The sequence below is a fragment of the Uloborus diversus genome, chromosome 2 (genome assembly GCF_026930045.1).
Source record: "Uloborus diversus isolate 005 chromosome 2, Udiv.v.3.1, whole genome shotgun sequence".
Taxonomy (NCBI): Eukaryota; Metazoa; Arthropoda; class Arachnida; order Araneae; family Uloboridae; genus Uloborus; species Uloborus diversus.
Window position 1 is genome coordinate 78,137,909 of NC_072732.1, and position 26,206 is coordinate 78,164,114.

The 26,206-nt window shown below is 31.2% G+C and overlaps 1 protein-coding gene across 1 annotated transcript in view; it reads right to left on the reverse strand.

Annotated features, from left to right (window-relative positions):
• The window catches only part of LOC129235242 (rho GTPase-activating protein 26-like), a 235,843-nt gene that overhangs the window by 10,598 nt on the left and 199,039 nt on the right, over positions 1-26,206 (reverse strand). Inside the window, exons 7-21 of the mRNA XM_054868951.1 lie at positions 25,142-25,184; positions 24,971-25,032; positions 23,744-23,806; positions 22,424-22,493; positions 21,649-21,746; positions 20,251-20,288; positions 17,414-17,549; positions 16,777-16,816; positions 13,321-13,458; positions 12,377-12,464; positions 12,230-12,288; positions 11,728-11,833; positions 7,272-7,431; positions 4,650-5,193; positions 1,464-1,895 (exon numbers count right to left, since the gene is read on the reverse strand). Of these exons, the coding sequence (XP_054724926.1) occupies positions 1,464-1,895; positions 4,650-5,193; positions 7,272-7,431; positions 11,728-11,833; positions 12,230-12,288; positions 12,377-12,464; positions 13,321-13,458; positions 16,777-16,816; positions 17,414-17,549; positions 20,251-20,288; positions 21,649-21,746; positions 22,424-22,493; positions 23,744-23,806; positions 24,971-25,032; positions 25,142-25,184 (2,077 nt within the window). The remainder of the gene's footprint in view (positions 1-1,463; positions 1,896-4,649; positions 5,194-7,271; positions 7,432-11,727; positions 11,834-12,229; positions 12,289-12,376; positions 12,465-13,320; positions 13,459-16,776; positions 16,817-17,413; positions 17,550-20,250; positions 20,289-21,648; positions 21,747-22,423; positions 22,494-23,743; positions 23,807-24,970; positions 25,033-25,141; positions 25,185-26,206) is intronic.

The following is a 26,206-nucleotide window of genomic DNA, read 5'->3' on the forward strand; positions in this document are numbered from 1 at the left end:
ATCGTCGACAAAAAGATGAGAAAGGACAACGCATCGTCACTTGCTCACATCGGCTTTTGGTAGAGTTAATTTTTGATTATCCCCCAAATCCAATGACGAGCAAAATGATAACTTGAAAATAATGCATAAAACTCTTAAAAGAAATTGTGTGGGTATTCAGAAAATAGGTAAAGCAAGAGTAAATCCTAGTCATTCAAACAATTTAAAGTTTAAACACTAGATAAGAAATAAAATTGAAGCACTTTCCAAGTAGAGTCAAAGACTCATTTTCTTATTTTCAGTACTCCAGAATAACTAAACTAATCTAAAGCACTGCACACACTCGCACACACATTTGCTCTTTCCAGTCTCATTTTATTAATACTTGATTGTATCATTTTACCGAATTGTTCTAAACTTCTTGAAAGAAACTTTCGTTTTAACTTTTTGTTTTTTCAAAAATTTGTAGATTTCTCATTGCAAACAACATCTTTTCCAGGATAAGTAGTGTAGAAAACCAAAGAGAAGAGGTTGAGCATTTTTTACCTTCTTCTATACTAGCTGTACCTGCACGGCGATGCCTGTACTAAGAATTTAAAGGAAGTCCGCTGAATAAAAAAATCCATCCCCTCCCCTCATGTTTTTACACCAAGTTTGACGGCTATGGCGGTTGGTTAAATAAAGCACAGGGCCCCCTAGCCGTGGGGCCCTGTGCTGCTGCACAGACTGCATGGCCCTGGAGTTGCCCCTGGTAACTTTAATAACAGCACGAGCAAAAATACTGATCTTCCTACACAGATTCTCATTGCCACTATTGATAAAATCAATAAAAAACAATGGCATTAAAACTAAGGTTTATGGAACACTATTCGACACTAAGTATACTGGTAAAAGACTATTTTTTAACAACTATTCTTTGTTTACAAGCTGTAAGTTTCTACCCAATAGGTGGGGCTAAAGCAGAACTACAAGCAAACACCAAAAGTCCAGTCACAATATCCAAATTCGAGTTGAGTGGTACCATCTATAATGGACTCTTGCTGGCATGCTAAATTAATTATAGCTACCAGAATGAAGGTAATATTGCCTTTAATGAGAGAAAATCTGCTTCCAGCTTAAGACTATTCCAGAATGATGAGCTCAAAAGAAGGGTAAAACAGCACATGTAAATGGTCTCCCAGTGTTTGCTTGGAGTATGTTTGGTTCTCTCCCAGAATCAGCCTGACGATTTAAAATCTTCTTGGCAAAGTCAGACAGAATAAGAAATAAAAACTAGCTTTTAAACATTTTGTCAAAATAAAAAAAAGAACATCAAGGATATTAATTTTCTAACATTAAAAAAAAGCACAATTTCGTAGCCTAAAAAGAGCCAGATGACTTACTGATATTTTAGGTTGCTAGGTATGGGACATAGCCTCAACAGTTGAATTACTTTTTTATGGCACTAATACAGCAGTGCTGTATCAGGCATGGAAAACACTAACCTGCAGAGCCATGTCTTTGGTGTCCTACATCCAACGATCGATTGCTTCTCCGGGGCTTTTCTGCTCCAACTGCAGCCTGTGTTCCTCGATGGCCATCAGCAGATCTGCTTCCAGCTCTATTAGGGGAATGTGCTGGGCTATAAGATGACTTATCCATTCGACGATGCTGCGAGGGACTCGTCTTGACCGATGGCTGTGATGATGGAGAATGATGGTGGTGCTGCGTGGATGATGGAGCAGAATGTGTAGCCAGCTGGTGGTGGGAAGAGCTTGTTCGAACTGGTGGAGACCCATGAGAGAGAGGCTGGTGGTGGGAGGAGCTAGACTTTAAAGAAGATGGTGATGTGTGGGCCAGCATGTGATGGCTTGAATTTGCAGAGGAGCGAGGAGAATTGAGAGACTCAGAACTGCTGCTGCTGGATGTGTGGTTGTCTTCAAAACAGATACAAAAAGATATTTAAGTCTTTGTTAAGTAAGAATAAGAAATTACATCAAAACTAAATAAACAAACACTGACGCATTCTAATGCTATTTTTTATTGAATGTCGGTTATTAAAACTGCTTAGAGCGTAAAAGTGATTATGCGAAAACTGTGAGAAATGCCGAATTCCAGATTTGCAAATTTTGACAGTTGATACAGTGATGTCTATACAAATACAAATGTGACGACCAGCAACAGGCTCTGGGCCCAGCTAGGCTGGTCCTAGTCAATTAATTAGTCCCCATGAAGATCAATGGCCCTCTTAAAGGTATCCACTCCCTTGCTCATTACCGCCTCTTCCGGTAAGCTATTCCAAGTGCCCACGACCCTGCTAAAGTAGTAGTTTTTCCTGATTTCCAAGTTAGCCTGAGATTTAAATAGCTTAAAACAATGACCCCTTGTCCTGCTTTCCCCGCAAAAATTTAATCCATTTACATCTTTCATTTTGATAAATTTAAATAACTGAATCATGTCCCCTCTGACTCTCCTTTGCTCCAGGCTATACATGTTAAGCCTATTAAGTCTGGTATCATAATCTAAATCGGAGAGTCCCCTTACTAATTTAGTTACCCTTCTTTGAACCCTTTCCAATAAAAAAATATCTTTCTTCAGATAAGGCGACCAAAACTGAACAGCATACTCCAAATGAGGTCTTACTAAACTCCTATATAAAGGCAGAAGAACTTTCTTAGATTTGTTTGAAATAGATCTATTGATGAACCCAAGCATTTTGCTGGCTTTGTTACTAGCAATACTGCACTGTTGACTAAACTTGAAGTCCTGATTTATAAAGACACCCAGATCCATAACATTTTCTGCCTGATTTATGACTGAACCCTGTAAACGATATCTCATACGCTTATTTCCATGACCTAAGTGTAGCACTTGACATTTCCCTACATTAACTGCCATACCCCATTTATCTGCCCACTTAGTAATATGATCTAAATCCTCTTGCAGCTGTTTTACTTGTTCTTCATTTTCGACAATCCCCATAACTTTTACATCGTCAGCAAAACAATTCATGCTTCCAGAAATATTTTCATTGATGTCATTCATAAATATAATAAACAAAAGAGGCCCTAAAACTGATCCCTGAGGAACCCCACTTAAAACATCACTCCAATTAGAATGATTTCCTCTCACAACTACTCTTTGCTTCCTACCAGTAAGCCAATTTCTAACCCAAAGTAAAGTTTTTCCGCCTATTCCAATGTCAGCTAACTTGCTGAGAAGAGCAACATGCGGTACCTTGTCAAAAGCTTTTTGAAAATCAATATAAACAACATCCACACATTTTTTGTTATCTAAAGCTGAGGTAACCTTGTCGTAGAAATGCAATAAATTAGTAGTACAGGATTTACCTTTCCTGAAACCATACTGCAAACTAGTCAACAGACTATTAGTCTCTAAGAACATCATGATCTTAATTTTGATCAAAGTTTCGAAAATCTTACAAATCACCGAAGTCAAACTTACAGGTCTATAATTCCCAGCAATACCTTTAGACCCCTTCTTGAAGAGTGGCGTTATGTTAGCCTAAACAAAAGACTCTAATACGACTGCAACAACGTAACAACTTAAAAAGCACATTTCTAGTGATATTTATTCAACACAAAAGAAACAATTTATAACTAATGTAATTGCAAAACTAAACCCTTACAACAAAAAAAAATGTTCACAAAACGTACGTCCTTTATACAATAATATAAAAAAATTTTACATTTAATATTTTTGAATATTTTGATATTTAAAACCATTTTGAAACAGTTTTCTTCATATTTTTAGATGCCTTACTATTTATTACAGTAATTTGGGTTATGTAAACAATCGACAAACAGCATTTCTTAGGGATCCAGAAAAATGGAAAATTCAGATATCCGGGATAGCTATAGTCCCGAACAACTCGGATAATTAGTTCTCTACTGTATATACAGCCAGACCTCGATATAAAGTCACCTGCTTATAAGGTCACCTGGCTTGTAAGGTCTCGGCTTATGAAATAGAAATTCTATGTTTTGTATTATAACCTAACTAACTGATATTTTTAAACGTGTTAAGTGTTGCAAAAAATGAATGTATTTACATGCTTATTTATCAATAAATATATATGAATCAGTTATAAGGTCAACCTGCTTATAAGGTCTGTTTCGTGAAGTCTCGAGGGGTGACCTTATATCGAGGTCCGACTGTATATATATATATCCTTAATGTTATTTTGTACTCTTATTTTTATTCCCAAAATGATAACTAATTGCATATTTTAACTTGTTCTTCAAATAAATAGTACAAACTAAAATAGTGTGAAAAAAAAATCATTAGAAAAGAGAAGAAAATATAATATAATATAACACATACATGCTCATTTCTTTAAAAAGAGGATTTATTACCCTTTTATCTGGTGCTAAATCAATTATATTAACTTTTCTTTCTTATTCACAATTCAAGTCATAATGTTCATATATTATTCCATATATTTAAACATTCATTTTTATATTCCAAAATCTAAGTATAAAATTATTAAATATGAAAATCTATTATCATTATTGCACGAACTAATAAAAATAAATTGACTGAATTATCCAGAAAAAATAAAATTTTAAAATAGAACAAATTATTATATGTGCTAGAAATATCAATAAATAAATAAATAAATAAAACAAATATGGAAACGAATTTAGTATTAGAAATAAAAATCAACATACCATTCCATGAAGGATTATAAACAACTAAAGGCTTTTGCCTAGTTCTTTGGGGTGCAGCATTTCTTGATTGCTGATTGGAACCAACATTCAGAGAGGAATGTGGAGGCCTACTAGAGGACTGCTGAACATTACTTGAAGATGAGGATGATGAATATGATTTTTGAGAGGAAGATGCAGTCATATTAGAATGTTCTTGCACTGATGACGTCATCAGACAATGGTATGACTGTCTTTGCACGTATGAAGGCTGCACAACCATGACCCTCTGGGCAGAGGATGAATTGTCCAAGTACATGCTCTCAGTTCTAGGAGACACAGAGAATCCTGAATGAGAAGATGAGGAATGATTTGAACGACCTGGTGGTCTTCCGGCATCCATGATGTACACAGTTTCTCGTTTAGCCCTTCGTTGTGGTGCCACAGGCTCTAAGTGAGAGTCTGTGTGTTTTGAGCTGTGATGTGAAGTGGCAGTGGACTTTTGAGAATCTTTGCAGTTTAAGCCATCTACTTTAGACTCACCATTCATGGCAGAAGAACAAAAAATCTAGGAAACAAAAATACGATTTCCTTCATGAATATTTCTTGGACAATGCTCAATATTGTTTTTTGAGTAATATTATGTTTAGGGTTTTATATTTTGGTTCAAGTTTTACTTGATATTTTATCGCTCTGGTTTTGGTTTTACTGTTTTCCCCACATAAACGAGCTGATGTGTGCATCACATGACTTCCTTTTACTCCAATTTAATGTCATTTCCCCATTATTCGCTATTTTAATGTGATTCAATATTTATTCTCTAAATATCACCAACAATGGCCAAATTGAAACCAAAAAAAAAAAAAAAACTCCGCCAAATTTGTCGCCAAGTTGGCGACAAAACTTGGCGACCAAAAGACTGGCGATATATCGCCAAGTGTCCGACAAATTATAACGCCACTTGAGTTTACATCGAAATTAACAATGATTTCCCCCCAAAAAGGTGCAAAAGACCCCCTTAGGAACATCCGAAAGCAACCAAAAGGGGAGGTGCACAACTAGACCCCACTACGAGTCTATGTACCAAATTTCAACTTTCTAGGACATACCATTTTTGAGTTATGCGAGATACATACGCACATACGCACATACGCACATACATACAGACGTCACGAGAAAAGTCGTTGTAATTACCTCGGTGATGGTCAAAATGGATATTTCGCGTGTCTATACATTCTTAGGCACTTTTCCGCATGTGGTCGAATCGAAAAAAAAACTCAACATTCATTTGGGGGTGAGCAAAATGGAAATTAAGGGCGATTTTTGAGTGAAAATTTTTTCGCGAATACAATACTTCCTTTTTTGTAAAAGGAAGTAAAAAACGGACAAGATACTTCAACATGAAAGGGCACTTCAATTCAGTTAAAAAGGTAGTTTCTGATTCTTTGAAAGTAGTAGGTCTTATACAAGGATTCCGGATAATTTGTCAATGCCTGAAGGGGAACAATCTTCCTATACCATTTTTGTAGACATACAAAATAAGGAAGTTGTGCTTCAAATCCAGGTTTGAGAGAAGTTTTACCTGTTCATGAAAAAAAAGGACTTGCTTCGGTGATCTATGTTTTTTAAACTTCAAAGAGGCAAGGAGGATGCATTGAGCGATTAGCAGCCTGGTGAAGCTGCAGTGTGCAGCCCCGGATCTATAAAGTTTCCCCCCGTCCCTGCAACAAAACCTGTAGGGCCCCTCCCCAGAGGCCAGCAGAGGATATTTGCAACATTAACAACTCTTAGTGCTAGTTTTTCTTCCAGTTTCTTGGGCCGTTAAGTATGTACCACCCCTCCCCCGTGGGGTCAGCAGGTACGCAGATCCAGGCCTGAAAGTGAGTACACAAAAAAGACTGTAGGGAGCATCAAAGGTTGCCTGAATAAGGGCAGGATGCAGCGTCCTCTTACAAATGCCCAGGAGAATGACCAGGTTTAGTGTAAAATTAGCAAAACTTCTAGGGGTTTCATGAGTGTTTTCAAATAAATATGGTTAAAAAAAATTTAATAACAACAATAAATATACAAATTAATGTAACTCTAATACCATTTTTCAAGTAAAATAATTAATTTGGAAAATATAAGAAATATTTACTATTTTCAACATAATATATTTAGACTGCAGATCTGTAGACCCTTTTAATAAAATAAAATTTTATTTTAGGATACAATTCATAAAGTTTAAAAAATTTAAAAACTTTAGGAAAAATCGTGGACATTAAACTAATGTCCATTTTTAGCAGTGGTGTGCTATATGTGAGACATAAATTTTAATATTGTATAGGTAGGATTTAATCCAAATCAAAGTTGAAAAAATCAAAAGATGTTCTTGAATACAGGCCACACAACAAAGCACACTATTCTCAATTTAATGCCTTAGAGACATTAAATTGAGGATTAAAATGTTTTGCAGGTGGATAAAACACAACTGTTTATACTCACTCTGAAAGGAAAGGAGGGATAGAATGCATCACTGAAAAAAATATTTTGCAAAAGAATGTATGTACGAAAAGCAGAAGTAGTAGAATGTATAGCTATTTTGACTTCATTCAAATTTTAAAAATAGTATTTGCCATGTTTTTGTCTTTCGACAAAATGTCATACCTTTTCATGCTGTTCAATTAAAATTTCTAGCACAATATTTCCAAATTTGATGTCCATAATTGCTGCAACAGTTTCTTCTTCTGGGCGTAAAAGGGTTGGGCCAAAGCAAACACCCAAATTTGAAACTGTCATCAAATTCTTATCTGCATGTTTAGCAATTCTACAAATAAGAAACAGAAAATTAAAGGAAAATATGCTTGAAAGAATGTTATTTATATTGGTTTAATACATGGCAAGAAAACAAAAGTGCTAAAATTATAAGAAGTGTATTTCATTATAATTTTTATGTTTCATGTTAACAGTTTCAAGCTTTGAGTTTTTAAAACAACTATTGTGAATAATGATAATAACTATAAATCACACACACATTGCATGAAAAGTGAGCTTGATATACACGGTGAGTTTGATCAAATCTGCCATACGAAAGGGGTAGTAGAAGAGTCCAAGCGGAGCATAAAAACACTCATTATCGTGTTCAATCCTTAACCGTAACCGAGTTATGGTAGATATAAGAAAAATGAGTAAAAAAACAAAAATTCTGAGAAAACAACCAATTTTTGAGATTCTGTAGGACCTACACACAAAATAAGTACATTTTTTGGAAAGAGCAGACTAAATCCTAAAAAAAGCCACTTTTTGCATCAAAATAATTGCATTTTACAGCGAGCTACAAGACTTGAAACATTGGACACATTCAGAATAGAAATGGTGTCCAGGGTTCATACTCTATTTGGACAAAAAAAATTCCATGACTTTCCCAAGACTTTTTCATGACTTCATAAAAATGTTCATTACCTTGTTATATGAAGAGAACAGTACAATTTAATACGATGAGTATCAGCAAAACTTTTACCTGAATGCCACCACCTCATTGAAGCACTTACTTGTGACAGAAAAAATATCAGTGTTCACCAGAAAAAACTAAGCTATTCTTATTTGTCTTCATCACAAATTTAAGTAAAAATACAGTGAATGGAATATAATGATGTTTAATGTCTAACTTTTTTTTTTTTTTGTAAACTGGTAGAATGATAATGAATGGGACAAAGGTTGAATGACTCATTAATAAGTTTCAATAAATTTGCTTCAAAAGTTGTCTTTTAGTATCAACAATGCGTTTAATCATCCACATAACTTAACAGTATTTTGGTTCTTTAAAGTAAACCCACATTCTGTAGTAAATTAATGTTTCCAAGCCAGATATTTATTTTTTAAAAAAATCAGTAGTGAATAAATCTTCTGATTTAAATGTACTTTTATTTGCACATATTCAAATGCATACTAATCAATAGGTTTAAAAATTCTAGAACTTAGTGTTTGATTCCTGACATTGAGTTTTGCGGGCCACATGTTGGGCACTACTGTTTTTGAGTATTAGAATTACCCTATTTCTGTATGCTATCGTCTGACTAAAGATCTTTATTTTCTAAAACCTTCAACAAATTAAGATAAACTCTGATAAATTTAATAATAAAGTTTTTACGAGTGATGGAAACGAACTTGGATACAACTGAATTGCGTGAGTGGGCGTGGCAAAATCAAGAACATGTAAGTTCGCTGCTCCAGAATATAAAATATAAGAAGTGTTGAAAATACTGATAAATTCAAAACTAGTGATGACCAAGCAGTAAATTCACATTGCAAAAAAAAGAAGGGCAGCTGCTACAGAAGTGTACGCAATGGGATTTCAAAATTCAGATTTGTTTTTGGGATTGTTCAATTCTCCAGTTTTAATAGCTTTTATGTGCAATACTGTTAAATCACTCAAGATTTTTAATGCTCTTTTAGAGACAGTTACTTTTGCTTTGCCCAGGACATTTTTCCATGACCTTAAATAAATTTCCATGACTTTGAATGAAAATTGAAATTTTCCATGACTTTTCCAGGTCTGAAATTTGCTTATTTTTTTTTCCATGATTTTCCAGGATTTCCATGACCTGTACGAACCCTGGGTGTCACAGTTATCAATCGGCATTTTCAAAAACAACCCTATGAGCTACAATCGGGCAAATCTACCAAAAACTGAATCATTTCACTAACTTTTAGATGATATAACAACAAATCATATTGGGCTTCAAGTTCAGCAGAAATTCAGGCTTTTGTTTGAAACAACATAAAAATCTGCATTCGTCGAAAATGGAAAACCAGCGAAGAGCGAGAGATGAAAAATTGATCGCTCTAAACTACAGCAAACATGTTTAAACACATAATGCTACTCATAAAATGGTCCAAAAATTATTTAAAACTTTTATTCTGTGGTTCAGACTGTCAGCTTTGTTACTACAAAAATAACACAGGGCTAAATATTCTAACCTTAACTAACAGTCTTCCATTATCAGACCAAAGCCTTATAGTCAAGGAATTTAAGTTCAAATCATGTCAACTGGAAAGAATAACAATTCTCTTTTCCATGGATATAGTCTGGGCATGAAAGAATAATTTCATATCTGAAAACTTTTTGCTGCAATATTCTGAATAACACATCAACTGGAATTTTTAAGTAAAAGAAACAAAAGAATATATAGACTAAATATTTTTGCTTGCTGCTTGAGTAATAAATTCCCAGTTTTAGTATTTTTATCATAATGTCTCTAGTGGTTATAAGAACTTTTTTCTCCAATGCTCTCATTTATGAATCGTTTTAAGTTCATGACTCTGGCCTATGATTCCCAGAGAATCCCAAGATGAGAGATAGTTCACTTTCCATGTTCCCAAAGAAGTTCTGCTTACATAACTTATCAACCAATCAAATGGCCCATTACTAATGACAACATGCTTTGCTTAATGAATCCATAAGTCCATCCCGTAAAGGAACATTATAATGAAAAGAGATGTTAAGTGTTTGGTTGATTTTTGGGCGAAAAGTCTTTGCACATATTAGTAGTAAGAATTTTTCCATAATTTACTGAATAGATTGATACAGCCTGCTAACATCAAAGCAGTAGTTTTCCTAGAGTCTAGTTCTTTTACATCAATATTACCCATTAAATTAGAAAAAAAAATACAAAAAAATATTCTTCCTTGAGTAGAAGAAAAATTATGTGAACTAAAAAATTTAAAAGAAAGAAAGAAAGAAAAAAAAAATCCTAGAAGAGACATATGCATTTTTAAAATCATATAAAATGGTACTCTTGATATGTGGAAATGAACACATTACTTTCATTAAAAAAATATACAACTATATTTAAAACAGAGTTTGTGGTTTTTCGATTTAAATTGGATTTTTATAAATTTAAATCAGATTTTTTTTCTGATTTTTTAAAAATCTTCAAAAATTTGTGGGCATTAATTACTTTAAAATTTATGAACATAATATATTTCATACTATAGATGAAAAAGCACTTTTTAGCTATTTTCATTTCATGGCAGTAGCTATTTTCAATAATAGTTTAAGTAGATCTGTTTACACAAATGCATGATTCAAATTAAAATTGAATGCTACAAGAACCAATCCTTCAACTATAATTCTAGGAAACAGTAATACCACTATTTCCTAGAATTATAATTTTCATACTTTTTAGAAGAAAAGATTCTTAAAATTTGGCAGTTTTCTATGTTCATCAGCTTAGAGTCAACAAAAGTTCTGAAACTGATTCAATTGGGATGAAGAAGGCAAAAAAAAAAAAAAAAAAAAAAAAAAAAACTCGATAATAAAGCAATCTGAACTAATGAATCCATTCAGCTTACTTTTGAAAATAGGAAAAGTATAGGAAAAGTATTAAAAAATATTAAATATTTAATATTTTTTAAAGATTTATTAATATGTTATAATGTTTAGATAAGATGTGATTTTGTTTTTCTCTTTGCTAAAAGATAAGGTTTCCATCATCATTTACATTTTTGGTATAAAATAATATGTTGAAAAATTACATTTTTTGACCATAACATATTTGTCACAATGGGTGAGAAAAACTGCAATTTTTTATTTTGTTCTGAACAACTAATTATGGAGTAAAAGCAATATTGAAAGAGTTTAAAAACCTATTACAGACATAGAAAGAGGGATCTATGTTGTTTTGCCAGTTGGAGTTAAGATTGCATAATGCAGAATTGTTAAATTCAGAGCCACAAATTCTAAAAATGCAAAATTAATTTATAAAATAAATGCAACTGGTTTTAATCAATGATTTTGTTTTTAAAAAAAAAAAAAAAAAAAAAAAAAAAACCTTTTTTAAAATCAATTGGTTTATATCAATGATTTTTAAAAAAAATCACTTGATTTAAATCATGATTTTAATCTCGATTTAAATCAAGCTGATTTAAATCAACGAACCCTGTTTAAAAAGTACAAAATTTGCACCCTTTTCAATACAAAAAGAGATTCTAGAAATAAGATATAAGACTTTTCACAAGTACACATTTTTTGCCCTCATAAAGACCTTTCTTATTACTCCAAAGCACATTTATGCATTTTCCCCCACCAAAATTTGTTTTTTCTTTTCGAAAATATACTTACTTGCAAAGATGAGCAATAAGAATTTCTAACATACTGTAGTTTGGTTTTGGTAATCGATGAACAAGGGATTGTATTTCTTCAATTCTTTCATCCATATTATCTAGTTCTAAAAATTAAGAGAGTAATAATTCATATACTGTTGATATTATGATGCATAAATGAATTTGTATTACAGTAAAACCTTTTTATGGCAACCAGCTAATGTGATAGAAATTGGTTTTTAAAGGAGGTGGTTGCTTATTGGAAGTTTTTTGAAATGAATAAAAATCGTACAAAATCAGAATTTTAAATATTGCATTTAAATTTTAAATAGATTCACTTTAGATTTCCTAATTCAACTGTTGAATATCTAGTGAAATAAAAACAAAACAAGGAGAGTAAAATGTTTCTAGAAGTACAAATGGTTGTTGAAATAAAAATAAAGCCACAATCAAAAACACAGTACTCAACTTATTTCGTATGCATAAAAAAATGAGCAAATAAATAAATAAATAAAACTTACTAGCTGCAGCTATGAAGGCACTGTGTAACCGGAATGTCATTAAGGGTTCTGGAAGGTTTCTAGGAGAACATTGGAAAATTTTTAATTAATTTTTCAGACAAATATATGCCCTGCAAAGAGAGAAAAATTGCATAAAATAATACTTACCTAAAATAATTTTTTAAAGCACTGGTAATAGTTTTTATTTCCCACTCATCTGTATCATCTAAGTTTATTTTGTCACTTTTTCGCCTATCTATACAACGAAAGAAGACAATGTTTGTGTTTACAAAAATAGACAATATTTAAGAAACTTTTTATGCAAGAACAATGTATTTTATAACAAACTTTGCATTGAATCTTTTTTTTTTTTTTTGGCATTAAATTTGTATATTAAAAACCATGTGGAAAATTTTCACTCCTTTTTCTCATAGGGCAAAGTGAAAAATATAATATTTTACAAAGGAAACGATATATTTTCTACCTAATTATTAAAAATATTTTGATCAAATGATTGAGTAACTAAAATAATGAATGAATAAAGTAAATTAATTGACAGTGAATAAAATAGTGAATGAACAAGAAAATAGGTGAATAAATGAATAAATAAGTTAATTTTTAAATGAAGGAATGCAAATGAATTAATTAGTAAATAAATACATAAGTGGTTAAATATATAATTGAGTAAGTAAACCAAACGAACCATTTCACTTTGCCCCCCATGCACTTGATTAATTGGACAAAACATTTAAAATAGAAATAAGCTTGGTATTAATTAAATAAATGTGTTAATCAGGCTTTGGTCAAGCACCCCCCCCCCCTCTCCCTAGCAATTGCAACATGATAAATTCACCACTTGTGTTTTTAAATAAAATCTATGAAATAAACAATTGAAGTCTCACATATACACTATGTAGTTGTTACTTGACATAGGGTGATTAATTTCAAGAGGATATTTAATCTGCATGGAAGTTTGATGATCGATCAAGCCCTGGCTAGGCTCAAAGCATAGTGCTGCTTGTTCTTTTTGTATTTATATTAATGCAACTTAGAGTTCATCTATTTGTCATGACTAACTTAACAAATGAAATCATCGTGCACATTTTACTCACCTAAAGCCATTTGAGTTAGTTTGTTAACTTTTGAGCTCACACCAACTAAACGGTACAAGCCTTCATCATTCAATCCTCGGGATTCTATGACTTCGATGCATTGTCTTACAAAAGCAAATCCTACTTCATCTAAGTAATCTGTAAATATGAAGATACAAATTAAGAAGCTAAAACAATATACATCTATGGTCATGATTTAATTATTTAATTTTTTTTCAAACTATATATGTATATATATATATATATATATATATATATATATATATATATATATATATATATATATATATATATATATATATATATATATATAACTTGGTTCTATCATTGCCTCATGTCTAAAGAATCCTTACATTGGTTTTTATAATTTTATTTATTTGATGGCTTATTTATTTTTTGTTTGCTTTTTTAGCTTACTTTCTTGTGATATATTTATTAAAAAAAAGTATCAAAGAAAGCAAAATGTTCAACAAAAATGCATCTGGAAATAAACATAAGTAAAAAAGAAAATAACTTAATTCAATAAATATTTGATAATGAAACTTTGAAATAAGGGCTACAAATGCAAGATAAAGTTTGTCACCACCTAATACCTTATGAAGAAATAATATGATTCAATCAAAACATTTTTTGTGCAAAAAAGTCTTAGCCAAGGCGAATTTCCCTGTTTCATTTTTTCTTTAAAATTTTTCTATATTCAATCTACAAAATTTTTTCAACATATATGAATCCAGAACTAAAACACAGTTTCTTTTAACTTATCATATCTATCAGATAGAGCTCTTGGCCTAAAACTCATACAAGAGGATTTTAAGGATAATTTTGAACTCATTTGAATGGTCGATTGTTTTCAAATAATAAGGACAATGAACAAATATCAGGATTAGCAGGAAGGGAATACCCTCCCCAAAACCCTATTTCCTAAGCCATAATGCCAATCCAATCTGGTAATAAATACACATGTAATGATCATTGTGACGCCACCCTAGAAGAAAATTCAGGCTCTTCTGACACCCCCCAAGGAATGTTGGCTATTCCAGTGCACAAGGGCAGACAGTCAGCTACTCCAGCACTGCAAGATTGCAATTAAAAAAGTAAAAGACAACATTAAATATGGGCACTCTAAGTTCAAATAGAGTTCGTATCTGCAATGTGGTTAGAAGAAACCATCTGGAGGATGTTACACATGGTAGAGCCATAGGCGGATTTAGGCCGAAATATTTGGGGGTGCAACAATAACAGGGATTGGAGGGGGGGGGGGTATTCCCGGAATAACAAGACTGTGGCGAAATCAGAAAATAATTTTAGGGCGGGACACACTTTGAAGTTTAAAAAACGCGATGTAAACCATATTTAGTAAGATTAGGGGATGAGCAATCCTTAATATTTCAAACTGCAGAAAAAGTCTTAAACGAAAGTCGATATTAGAAGCAATGGGTGAATCTATCTATTGGTTTGAAATGGGATATTCACGCCCCAGAAAAAATTTGAAATAGTAGTTTTGAAAACGCAGTTTTACAGTTCTTGGTGATATTTTAGAGGCAAGAAAAATACGTGTGGCTCCAAGGCTATGTTTAGAAGTTTAGTTTTATAAATGTGATTATAGTCCATATTTATAGTTTGGGTTATGAATGAGACTCATAGACTGTCTCCAATAGTTGGTTGAAAAGCAGATAGAAATACGTAACCCGCTCCCCTCCCCCATGCTACCTCTTTAACTTTTCATAATTGAAGTTCCAAAAATACTACGGAGGACAATTTTTGATGCTGTTACCGGAAGGGTGTTCTGGAGCTCTCCCCTGGAAAATTTTCGAAATTGAAGTCCTAAAAATGAAGTTCTTCTACAACAATCCATGGTATTTAAAAAAAAAGGATTATCCCACTTAAATATTTCGAAATAGTAGTTTTCAAAACCAAAATATTAACTCTTTGATGATAATAGAGAAAGGGGGGTCATAGGCCCTTGTTCGAATATTTTCCAAAATTAATGTCATGGTGTAAGTTACATGGTGTAAGTAACACATGAGTGTAAGACCATATTTGGTAACGTTAGGGACACTGCAGTTTTTCATAACCGAAGCTCCAAAATTGTAAACGATTTTCGATGTATTTAGGTGATTAGAAGATCTTCCTTGGAAATTTTGCGAAAGTGAAGCCCAAGAAACGAAATTTTAGGTACTCTGTAATAACTTTAACTGGAGAAAGGGCTTTGGAGAAAAAACATTTTGAGGACTAATAGAAAAAATGAAAACGAAATAGAAAAAAAATAAAAAGAAAGAAAAGGAGGGAGAGATATGAAAAAAAGAGGATTGTGCGAGAAGGCACATAATTCGCCGCCAATAATCTGAAGCTGTTGAAAAATTTATATGTCAATATTTCTTTTTGAAAGAGAAATTAAGATTTTTCCCCAACATTCTTTTTCTTTTTCGTAAAATAATTGCATTTTCCCAAAATAAGATCTTTTCTTCTCTTCAATAATAAAGAATATTTTTTTAAAAACATCTACTCAGCATTTTGTGGGGAGGGTCACTAGTCTTGTGCCCCTTCCCCCCTGGATGCACAACTGCAGCAAAATTTCCGGAAGTACTCCTTCAAAAATTTTTGATTATTTACCTTAAAATTGATGGTTTTCGGTTGATTTCGCTGTAGATTTTATTGATCAAGTTTCTTGCAATAGCCATGTTTTTTTTTTGGACTTTATTAGCCATTGTTGTTTTAAAATAGAAGAACTTGTATTGATATACGAATAAACACCCAATTACAGAACATGCAATTATTCTATACAATAACACAGCACTGAACAATAAATTGTTTGAGAAGTTTCTTTATTTGCATGAAATTATTTATTAGGGGTTTTTTTTTCCCCCAAATGGATAAAATTACTTTCACTAGCGACGTGTAGTGATACACTGGATTCAAGTAAATTTACTAGTATAGCAGCTATGAATTTTTTCCCCCAACTGCGTTTCTGAGTGAAATATACTAAACTAATTTTTTTTCAAAGCCCAACCAAAAATTTTGGGGGTGCGGCGCACCCCCTGGCACCCCCGTAAATCCGCCTATGGGTAGAGCAATAAGTAATCTTGACAAGCTGGTAAATATGAGTAGTGTAGCTCAAGAGTTTGAGTCCTTTTTTACAATAGGACATCTGTTTGTTGTTATTCTTGTTGGAGCAGGCAAGGTGCAATTATTATTTGCACAAATGCTAAGCATTAAATACAGCCAATTATATTTAATTTCATACAATATGCATTCTATTCATTTTTTTTTCACTAACATGATTTATTCATCTTTAAAGAAGAATACGTTACTCTCTTTTCTAAAATTCATTTTACACCTTTTGGAGTTCCGAGGGGGGGAAAAAAAGATTGTTTAAGTTTTGAAAACAGTATACCAGTGCATGCACACAAAAAGTCAAAAAGTATATAATCTATATGCATGTATAAATTAACTTACATTCTTCTTGTTTAGGCTGTTTACCAATTTGACTATATGCCTGAAATGGAATAAACAAATTATTTATATCTGTAGATTTTTTTTGCAAATCCATTGGTTTTTTTTAATATTTAGGCAGCTCTTGTATGCTTTTTTTTTAAGAGTCGCAAAACAAGTATGTATTTTCAGACATATTATCAATTAAAGTTCAAATGGTGAAACAACTCTTTAGAATAGTAGATTAATGAAAGGTATATTAAAAAGGAAGAATGAAAGAAAAAAATCCTCTCATATGGATGCATAGCATATGGAAGCAAAGCACAGCATTAAAGATTATGATAGAATTTTTATTCAACCTATATTTATGCAAATTAAACCATGATTAAAAACACAAATAAAAGTTGATTCTCTTTTTTTAAACATTTAACATTAATAATGTTATTCTATTTTAAATTTATACTTAATATTTAATTATAAAGTTGATTATTCACATCTCAAATCTCGGGTGGATTTTAGGCTACAGAAAAAAATAAGAATACTTGAGCTCTATTTAAGAGTTATACATAACTGCAAAGAGTGAAGATATATTTTTTTGGATACATAATAGTCATAGTCAAAATAACAACAAATAGTACAGCATGATTAAAACTATACATACAGGCTCTTTCCCATCCATTGCATCCATCCACAATCTGCGGTCTTCTTCAGAAAGAGCTTGAAATGTTAGAACAGTTGGTCTATCTTCTGATATTATATCAAAACAAAATCTTTTATCAATAGAATCGGACATGCGCCTAAAATATTAAAATAAAAATGTAAATACTTCATTTACACAAATGGAGAGCGAGAGAAAAATAAAACATATTTAATGTTACCTTTATTATAAAGTTAAGTTCTTGTAAAAGTCAGAAAGACAATATAATAAATTGTAGATTAAAATTTTTGCCACTTTAAGATGGGTGAAGTCGAACAATTAATTGAAAAACTTTACAAAATCAATACTGTACTATACCACACTTCTCTGGAAATCAGAGAGTTGTTTTCTTTGTTACTACTAATCAGATTGTTTCAATAAAACCTTGTTATTACTCTTGACTTATGCCTATCTCATTATTCTTAGCAGAGATATACAGGTATGTGTAGGGAATTTAAATTTTTATTATTTTCAACACAATCAAAATTCAAAACAAAAAAAAAGTAATAGGGGAGACCAGGACTATTTGGCATAAGGGGTACGTTGGCATTGTGCTTTTATTTTCTACTACAGAGTGCCCAGAGGGCTGCCGTCGTGATGAGACATACTTGCCAACCTGTTGCATCATCCACAACAGCTAGTGTCTTGCGAGCGTGCATTCGAAGAAAACCGAGTTTTTTGTGATTTTCTAGCTAGTGAGTAAATTTCTTTCTCTATTTACTTTTCTTTTTTCAGTACCCTTAAAATTTTAGTTCATGTACTCACATTTTATGGTGGATACAGTGACTAATAGCCTGGGGTTTGATGCACTTACTGCATTCCCAGTCGTTCGTATTTCGGGTAGGGACAATACGTTTTCTAGAAAGCCTTTTTGGCTAGTTGGCATTGTTCACTCAGGGTATCTTGGCACAGGTCAGCGATTTATGCCAAGTTACCCTACCAGTATGTTGGTGTGGCATCGCATAGTTATAAATACTTACAAAGAACTGTTAATTCTTATTGCAGTTGAAAATGAGGACCTACAAAAGAAAAAGTGGAAGAGGGAAGTATTCTGACGACTTGATCCGAAAAGCGGTTCATGTCCATCTTGTGGATAGGAGGAGCCTTTCAGCCTCCTCAGAGCAGTATTAAATCCCTGTGCGCAGCCTAGCTAGATTTTGTCAGAAAGCACGAGAGAAGTATGGTGCTGCTGTTCCCATTGATGCACCCATTGACGATCTACGTGGATATCAAGCTCCCAGGCAGGTAAGAGTAAAAACCAAATAAATAGGTAGGCCTAAAAAATAAATAGGTAAAAGACAAATAAATAAATAGGCTTTAGATTTTGAAATCTAAAGTAGGTTACCTTCCTGCCTAATTTTTCATACCTACTTCCATACCTTCCTACTCACTGCTTGTGTGTGTGTGTGTTGACAATGTCCCTAGTGCTAGCGTCGAAAGAAGTGAACCTTTAACCCCCAATAGTACAACCTGCTCCTCCAAAACAGGTGGACTTGTGACCTCAAAAGACATTCAGCCTTTTCCAAAACTAGGGTCACAAATACGGAGTAACCAATGGAGAAAGAGGAGGCACAGTTCTATCCTAACGGACACCCCTGTAAAAAATAAACTGGCAAAAGAAAGAACGGAGAAAAAACATAAGAAAAAAACAGTTTAAGCTGAAGGGACAAAGAAAACAAAAACCAAGGTTATGGCCAATGAAATCAAAAAATATTACAAATAAGAAACGTTCAAAGAGGGAAGAGATTAGTAGTAGTGAATGTGATGATCCTTTGCCTAATGCTATACCGTATGCAGAAAGTGAGGATAGCTAATGTTTCTTGTTTCCCTAGTCCAATGATAAAAATAAAGACGAACCGATTTCTACTGGATCTGGTCTGCCTCAAGCAACACGTCCTACACAGCTCCAACCACCTGCAGATGAGACAGCAATAAATGCTGCAATTGGAGTTGATTCCTACCATGTAGGTGAGTATGTGGTAGTGAAGTATGGGGCCCACAAATATCCAGGAAAAATACTGGAAGTCGATAACGAGGACTTTTTAGTCTCCACTATGGTGAAAATTATAAAGTAATGGAAGAGGCCAGAGCCAGTCTGGCCACAGTTGTTCGGGTACCAGACACAGTCTGGTACCCGAACACAGACACAGTCTGGTACCCGAACAACAAAGTTCTGGGGAGGATTAACCAACTTCTTCAGATGAGCAACGAACCATCTTTTGCAGTTGAGATGAAACATTTGTAATCTAACTACATGTTTTTTCAAACCTTTTGACTTATTACCTTATAGTATTTTGAAATAAAAATTTAAAAAATAAAAAATTGTTATAATGATACATATTTACCATTTCAAACAATGTTATGCCAACATACCCCGAAGAATGTCAACTTACCCCGGCTTCGGGGTAAGTTGGCACTGTTGAGACGCCATCAGAAATTATTTTTCATGACTTTCTTAGTAAAGTTTAGATGATGTTTTCAGTGTTTTTTTGTAGCCAAGATGTTACCCTATCTCAGGCATAAATTACTTTTACCGTAACTACAATAGAAAAAGTTAGAAAAATTGAAAAGTGAAAACTATGCCAACTAACCCCGGTCTCCCCTATCTTAAAAAATTTCTTTGTTATACTATTAATGCTCTTCTGTCAACTTAGCTTGCATCTAATTCAAAACTACAGACATGAAAAAGGCATGAGTTAAATTAGTGAATGTATTAATTGCTCTTTCATGAAAAATTTACATAGTGATTAGAAGTCAGTTTTTTTTTCAACCTTAAAATAAAAAGCATAAAGTAAACTTACCTAATGCATTCTTTTAGAATAAATGTTTCTGGTGATGCCTAACAAAATAAAAAACAAAAGACAAATGATTAAATTACATTGGTGAGCTCAAATATAGTTTCAAACACATGTATTTATTTATTCATACATACATATGAAAAATCTCCTATTTCAAAAAAATGTTTTAATTCTTTATTTCATTCTTGGTTTAGACAGTAACCAGCTTTAAATAAATGCTTTTACTGTAGTTCATGTAATATCGCTTGCCATTTCCAAAGAAAAAAAAATTTCTGGAACATTTTGATTAGTTGATTTAACAAATAGGAGGCAGCATTGTAATTTTTTTCTTATTTTCTTTTTTAGAATTGTTTTCAACGATGCTCACTGTTCTTTCTCAGTAGATGTTAGGTATATGTCTCTAGCTTTTTCTCTTGCGAGGGTTTTTTGTTTTTGTTTTTTTAAAGAATTTTTCAAATTTTATGATTAAAAAAAAACTCTTTAAATTTCTTTTTTTAATCAGTTGAAATGCCACCCTCTGGCTGCTACGCACCTGGCGAGAGCCACTCCTGCCAACCCCTATTTATGCTAGTTACTAGATCCTAATTTTTGAGATGAATTGCATTTTTACAAACTATATATTTCTCTCTGATTAATTTTGCTTTAAAAAAGATCTCATCTGTAAAATAAAACAATACTTTAATGCTAAAAATAAATACAGAAATATAAAAACCTTAATGAGAAATTAAAATTGTAAACAAATACATGTTTCAGGACTACTTAGAGTCCCTTTTTCAATTCAGAAAACAAACTCATAGATGAAAAACATCCAACAAAAGCAACTTTTATTGGATGTTCTTCTTTCATCCATAATTGGAATTTCTAAATTGAAAAAGGACTCTTTTGTAAATCTAATACACAGCAATTCAGTACTACATTAATGATGCTCTTATACTTAAAAAGTATACTTAAAAAGCATGTTTGAACTCCCTCATAAAAAAGGGAAGACGTAAATACAAATGTCAAACTAACATTAAAATCAAAAATATATATTTCTTTTAGTTAAAATGACAGTACATGCAGACATACTAACATTTTTTTTTTTGTTCTTTTTTAATACATCAAACTTTTTTTTTAAGAATCAAAAATCAATTCATATGCAGAGAAATTTTATAACCATTTCAAATTCAGATGTTGAATTTTTTCTTCACAAATTCAATGTATAACAATATTTTATCTTCTAATGCGCAAAAGGTGGCACCATGAAATATCTTTTAGACAAAATGTTGATATTTTCATGAACAGAAACTACTGAATGGTTTTAAATTGGCATTTCTAAAGTGATTTAAGAATAGTACATAAAAAAAAATCACAACAAAAAAACATTAAAATGTAAGTGAGGAAGAACAAAATCCAGCATACTATCTTTCCAGTTGTCTGTGAATATGGTATCATTGTAAATTTGTGGTTTTCCTTCTGGTACTGACAAAAATGTTTGGCCCATGTTGTACCCAGAGCTTCTGAAATTAAAAAAAAAAAAAAATTATATATATATATATATATATATATATATATATATATATATATATATATATATATATATATATATATATATATATATATATATATATATATATATATATACATGTGCAATAAAAGAAATACAGTTGCAGAAAAACTGTTATTAAAATTTATAACAATGACAAAATCATTCAATATTTGAGTACAGAAAAGAAAATGAACAATGGTTAATAAATCTTAGCTTGAAGTACACATAGACAAAAATGAAATTCAAGCTTAGAAACTTAATAAGCATCAGAACTGTAAGTAAAAATGAAAAGTATCACCTAACATGGTTACTTGGTATAGGTTTTCAAAATCTTTCATTTGAAAATAAATATGTAGAAACTGAAAGTTTTGAACATTATGTGGCATACATAAAAATCAGCAGATTAACTACCAAAATAATTTACATACAAAATGTGAAAATTTTACATTTTGTTGCAAATGTAAATAAATGACTGCCACTGGGAAACTCTATACAAGGGGATAACTAGCAATATAAGCGTTTAACTCATCAGAGACCATTTATTACCTTATACCTTATTTTGCAACAAATATAAAACTGGCAGTATAATATTTCAAGTGAGTGAGGAAAATTTTAATTCAATCAATTAAAAAATTTACCTGTACTTACTCTTTTCCATCAAATATAAGTATCCTTGTCTTGTGAACATTTTATTAAGGGAACCAGGATCTTGAGGTTTCTAAAAAGAGAATTAAACCTTACTACATAAATACATAATCTGAAATTATTGCTCTAACAATGCATGGTCTGTCCAGAAAGTAATGTTAGTTTGTTACAAGACATTTATTTACTCAACCATCAAAATACACATTGATTAAGAGAAGTCTTTTTTGAAACCTTCAGAAGTATTTTAACCTTTTCACGGTTAGATCGATAAATATCTTGTAATCAAATCAATAACATTACTTTTGGAACAGACCGTGCAAATAATTAAATCATGGCAATGCTCTTAAAAATACTTCAAAAAATACATCTTCAATCACATATCTGTTATTATTTTGAATATTTAGTAACACTTGTAGTCTTTCTAGTCAGAAAAAAAAAAATATCTCTGAAGATCAAAACATATGATAATACAAGCAATTTTCAAAAATTGATATTCATATTGTAATATTTTGTTGCAAATCCAATATTTTGTTTGTTATTATCTACAAAATGATTAAGTTCTTGTCATTAACATTTGAAATATTAATTGAGACCTACTAATATTCGATGGGGTACTTATTTATTTAATATTAAGTTTATTTCTAGTTTTAATGTTTTGTATGTGTTGCATGTGGTACAAAGCAAAATGGTTCATTTTGTTCAATTATTAAATCATTTATTAACTCACGTACATATCTATTTATTAGTTAATTAATTTACATTCCATCTTTTAATACTTCATGTATTAATTCATTTAGTATGTTATTCACTCATTTATTTTTTCTCACCTATTTATTTATTTGTTTTTAAAATGGAAAATATTTCATCAGAAAAATATTTTTCTAATGCTCTATGAAAAAAAAAAATGAACATTTTCCATTTCTTTTAACGTTCAAATTTATTTCCAAAGATAAAAGAAATATGCTTCAATGCAAGATTTATCATAAATAAATTGTTCTTTTTTCATGTACTGTAATTTTTAAAACAAATTTTCAATTTGTTCATTTTGAAAATAGTAAGTTATCTTACTTTTTTCACTTTGCCCCACATTCCCGAACATATATATCCACATAATTTGGATTTTTCTTTACTTGCAATAACTAATTCTAATTTTTACTTACAGAAAACTTGTAATATTTTAACAGCAGTATTTAGAGATCTTAAATATAATAAACTAACTTGATATTTTGATTTACAAACATTTTAATGAACTAAATACCTCAATATCAAATTTGAAACACATATAATTAAGAAGCATAAAACAAATTGCAATTCAATACATACATCTAAGAGCCTTTCCATTAAATGCGCAGCTTCCTCATGTGTAGTGGTGAAATTTTCTCTAGTCTGAAACAATTGTTGTAAAGTTATTTTGCACCTAATTCAGAAATATTTTAGTGAAATATTCTAGTAAAAGTAAAGAGACAAAAACGTTGCAGTGAAAATCCTCTGATATGAATTTCTGTAATCAGAATTGAACTGTTTGATTTGCAATGTGTACAGCTGTACTGTTTTTAATTTTCACAGGCTATATTACATTCTATTTTTATCTTGAGTCATTTATAGTTCGTTAACAAATGAGTCAGAAGTATTAAAACAGCAATTTTTATTTTTTTCCCAAGTCAATCTTTTAGTCGCCTGTTCGCTTTTGACAATCAAAATGTCTCTTATCTGGACAGTAGTTGGTCTCAGTTTTCTTGAACAAGAGGTTTTATGACGCACTTCCAAAGAACATATGTATAGAATCTAAGATTCTTAGACACAAGAAAAAACAAATTTTACATTTCAAGAATGATTAATGCGATTATTATTCATTAGTTTTTAACTAGTGATAAAGAATTCAAACTAAGCCTCCGAAGTCTAAGACATTCTTTAATCGTTATGGAACATTTTAAGATTTAACATTGCATGCTATGCTAAGCCTTAATTATGCCCGAATTTACAGATTGTTCGATGGATAATATTTAAATAACAGCCAAAAAACTAAAATACATCGCCAGATGCAAATATTTTGCCCTGAATAAAATACAACCTCAATCAGAGGAATAAAAATTTTAAATACATTACGTAAGAACTTGAAAAAATAATTGGTTACATTTTAACAGTTCCCAATATTAAGTGTTGATTATTTAAAAGACCAGCATCTGAATTCATGAATGCAATCACCAAACATTTAAAGGATTCATTACAAAATATTTATACTATTTTACAAAGTGAAAATGACATGATATTAATTAATCACACATTAGATCATAGATTTTCAAACCAAGTCAAAAATAAGCTCAATTAAAAAGACTGAACTAGTTAAGTGAGACTTTTAAATTGAAATTCAACATGGACAAAATTCAAAAATAAGGCTTGAGAAATAAGGCAGTTATTGGCAATCAAAATAAGAGGGTTATTGAAGAAGCTTCAAACATTCATTCTTTTATTGTGCCTCATCTTTATTAGAATTGCATCACCTATTAAAACTAAAATCAAAGTACAGAAAAGACAGCTACATTGGAATACCTTTTGCAGCCTTCTTTGTAAATCTGTCATGAAAGATTTAAATTCCTTTGCCACTTCATGCCCTACAAGGATCAAATTATATCAGATTTCTGTACAAAATTTGATTTTAAAATTTTAAAAGCGTTTAATTTTTGTACAATTAGAGCAATATATTTTGCACATAGCTCTCACCTTGATGATAAAATGTCAACCAGCCATACATAAAGCTCAATATCTAAAATTAAAAAAAAAGAAAGAATTTCCTTAAATTTCAAGAAAACATATTGAAAATGACAACACATAAAAGAATTCTTATCATTAGAATTTTAAATAATAATAGTAATTCCAAATAGGGATGTGTTGATTAATCAGCAGTACCGATTAATCGGCCACATTTTGCCAACTAATCGAAGAAATAAATATTTTTCGAAATAAATTTTACTAAGCATTTAGAACAACAAGAAACGATGATGAATACATTTGTTAACGATAACTAAATATAATTTTCTGTAAACATTACTATAACATGTAGTATGAAAGTGTACACAGTAAAAACAAAACAAATAGTTTAGAAAGTGCACAAAACTGAATAAAATATTCAAGGATCATTTCCTAAGTTAACCCTCACCCCAGCCTTTGATGAAACAACATTTTTTTAAAAGTTATTTTGTTCCTTATAACTATACATTCGATTACATCATACATTTTACAACTAACTCTTTAAATTATTTATTTTTGATAAAACAAAAAATTAATTATTATTAAATACCTTTTGATTTTGAAAAAATATGTACTTTACTGTTATTTTTTTATACACTGTTGGTTAAAGTAATGTTATTATTATTATTATTATTATTTTGATTTTGAATAAATATACACATGGATATTGCAGCATTTTCCATGCGTCGATACTTTTCTCCTTTAGCATAGCGCTTTTAGATAGCCTTATAATTTTTATACAAAATAAAAGACTTAGATTAAATAGCTACTAATAAATTTAACTTAAAGTACTCCTAAATCAGCCTGCTGACCACAGGCTATCCCCTAAAATTTTTTAATTTTCATTTCTAGTTAACACAATGCAATTTTACAAACAATAATATGAAAATTGGCTCAAAGAAATTGAATGAAACTCTGAAATTATTTTCGGAAAATTTGGAAAATGGAGAAAAAGAAATTGTCTCTCAGAAATAAACTATTAACAATTTTTAAAGTCGAAATTATAAGAGAAAGAATATGAGAAGATGTTGTAAATAT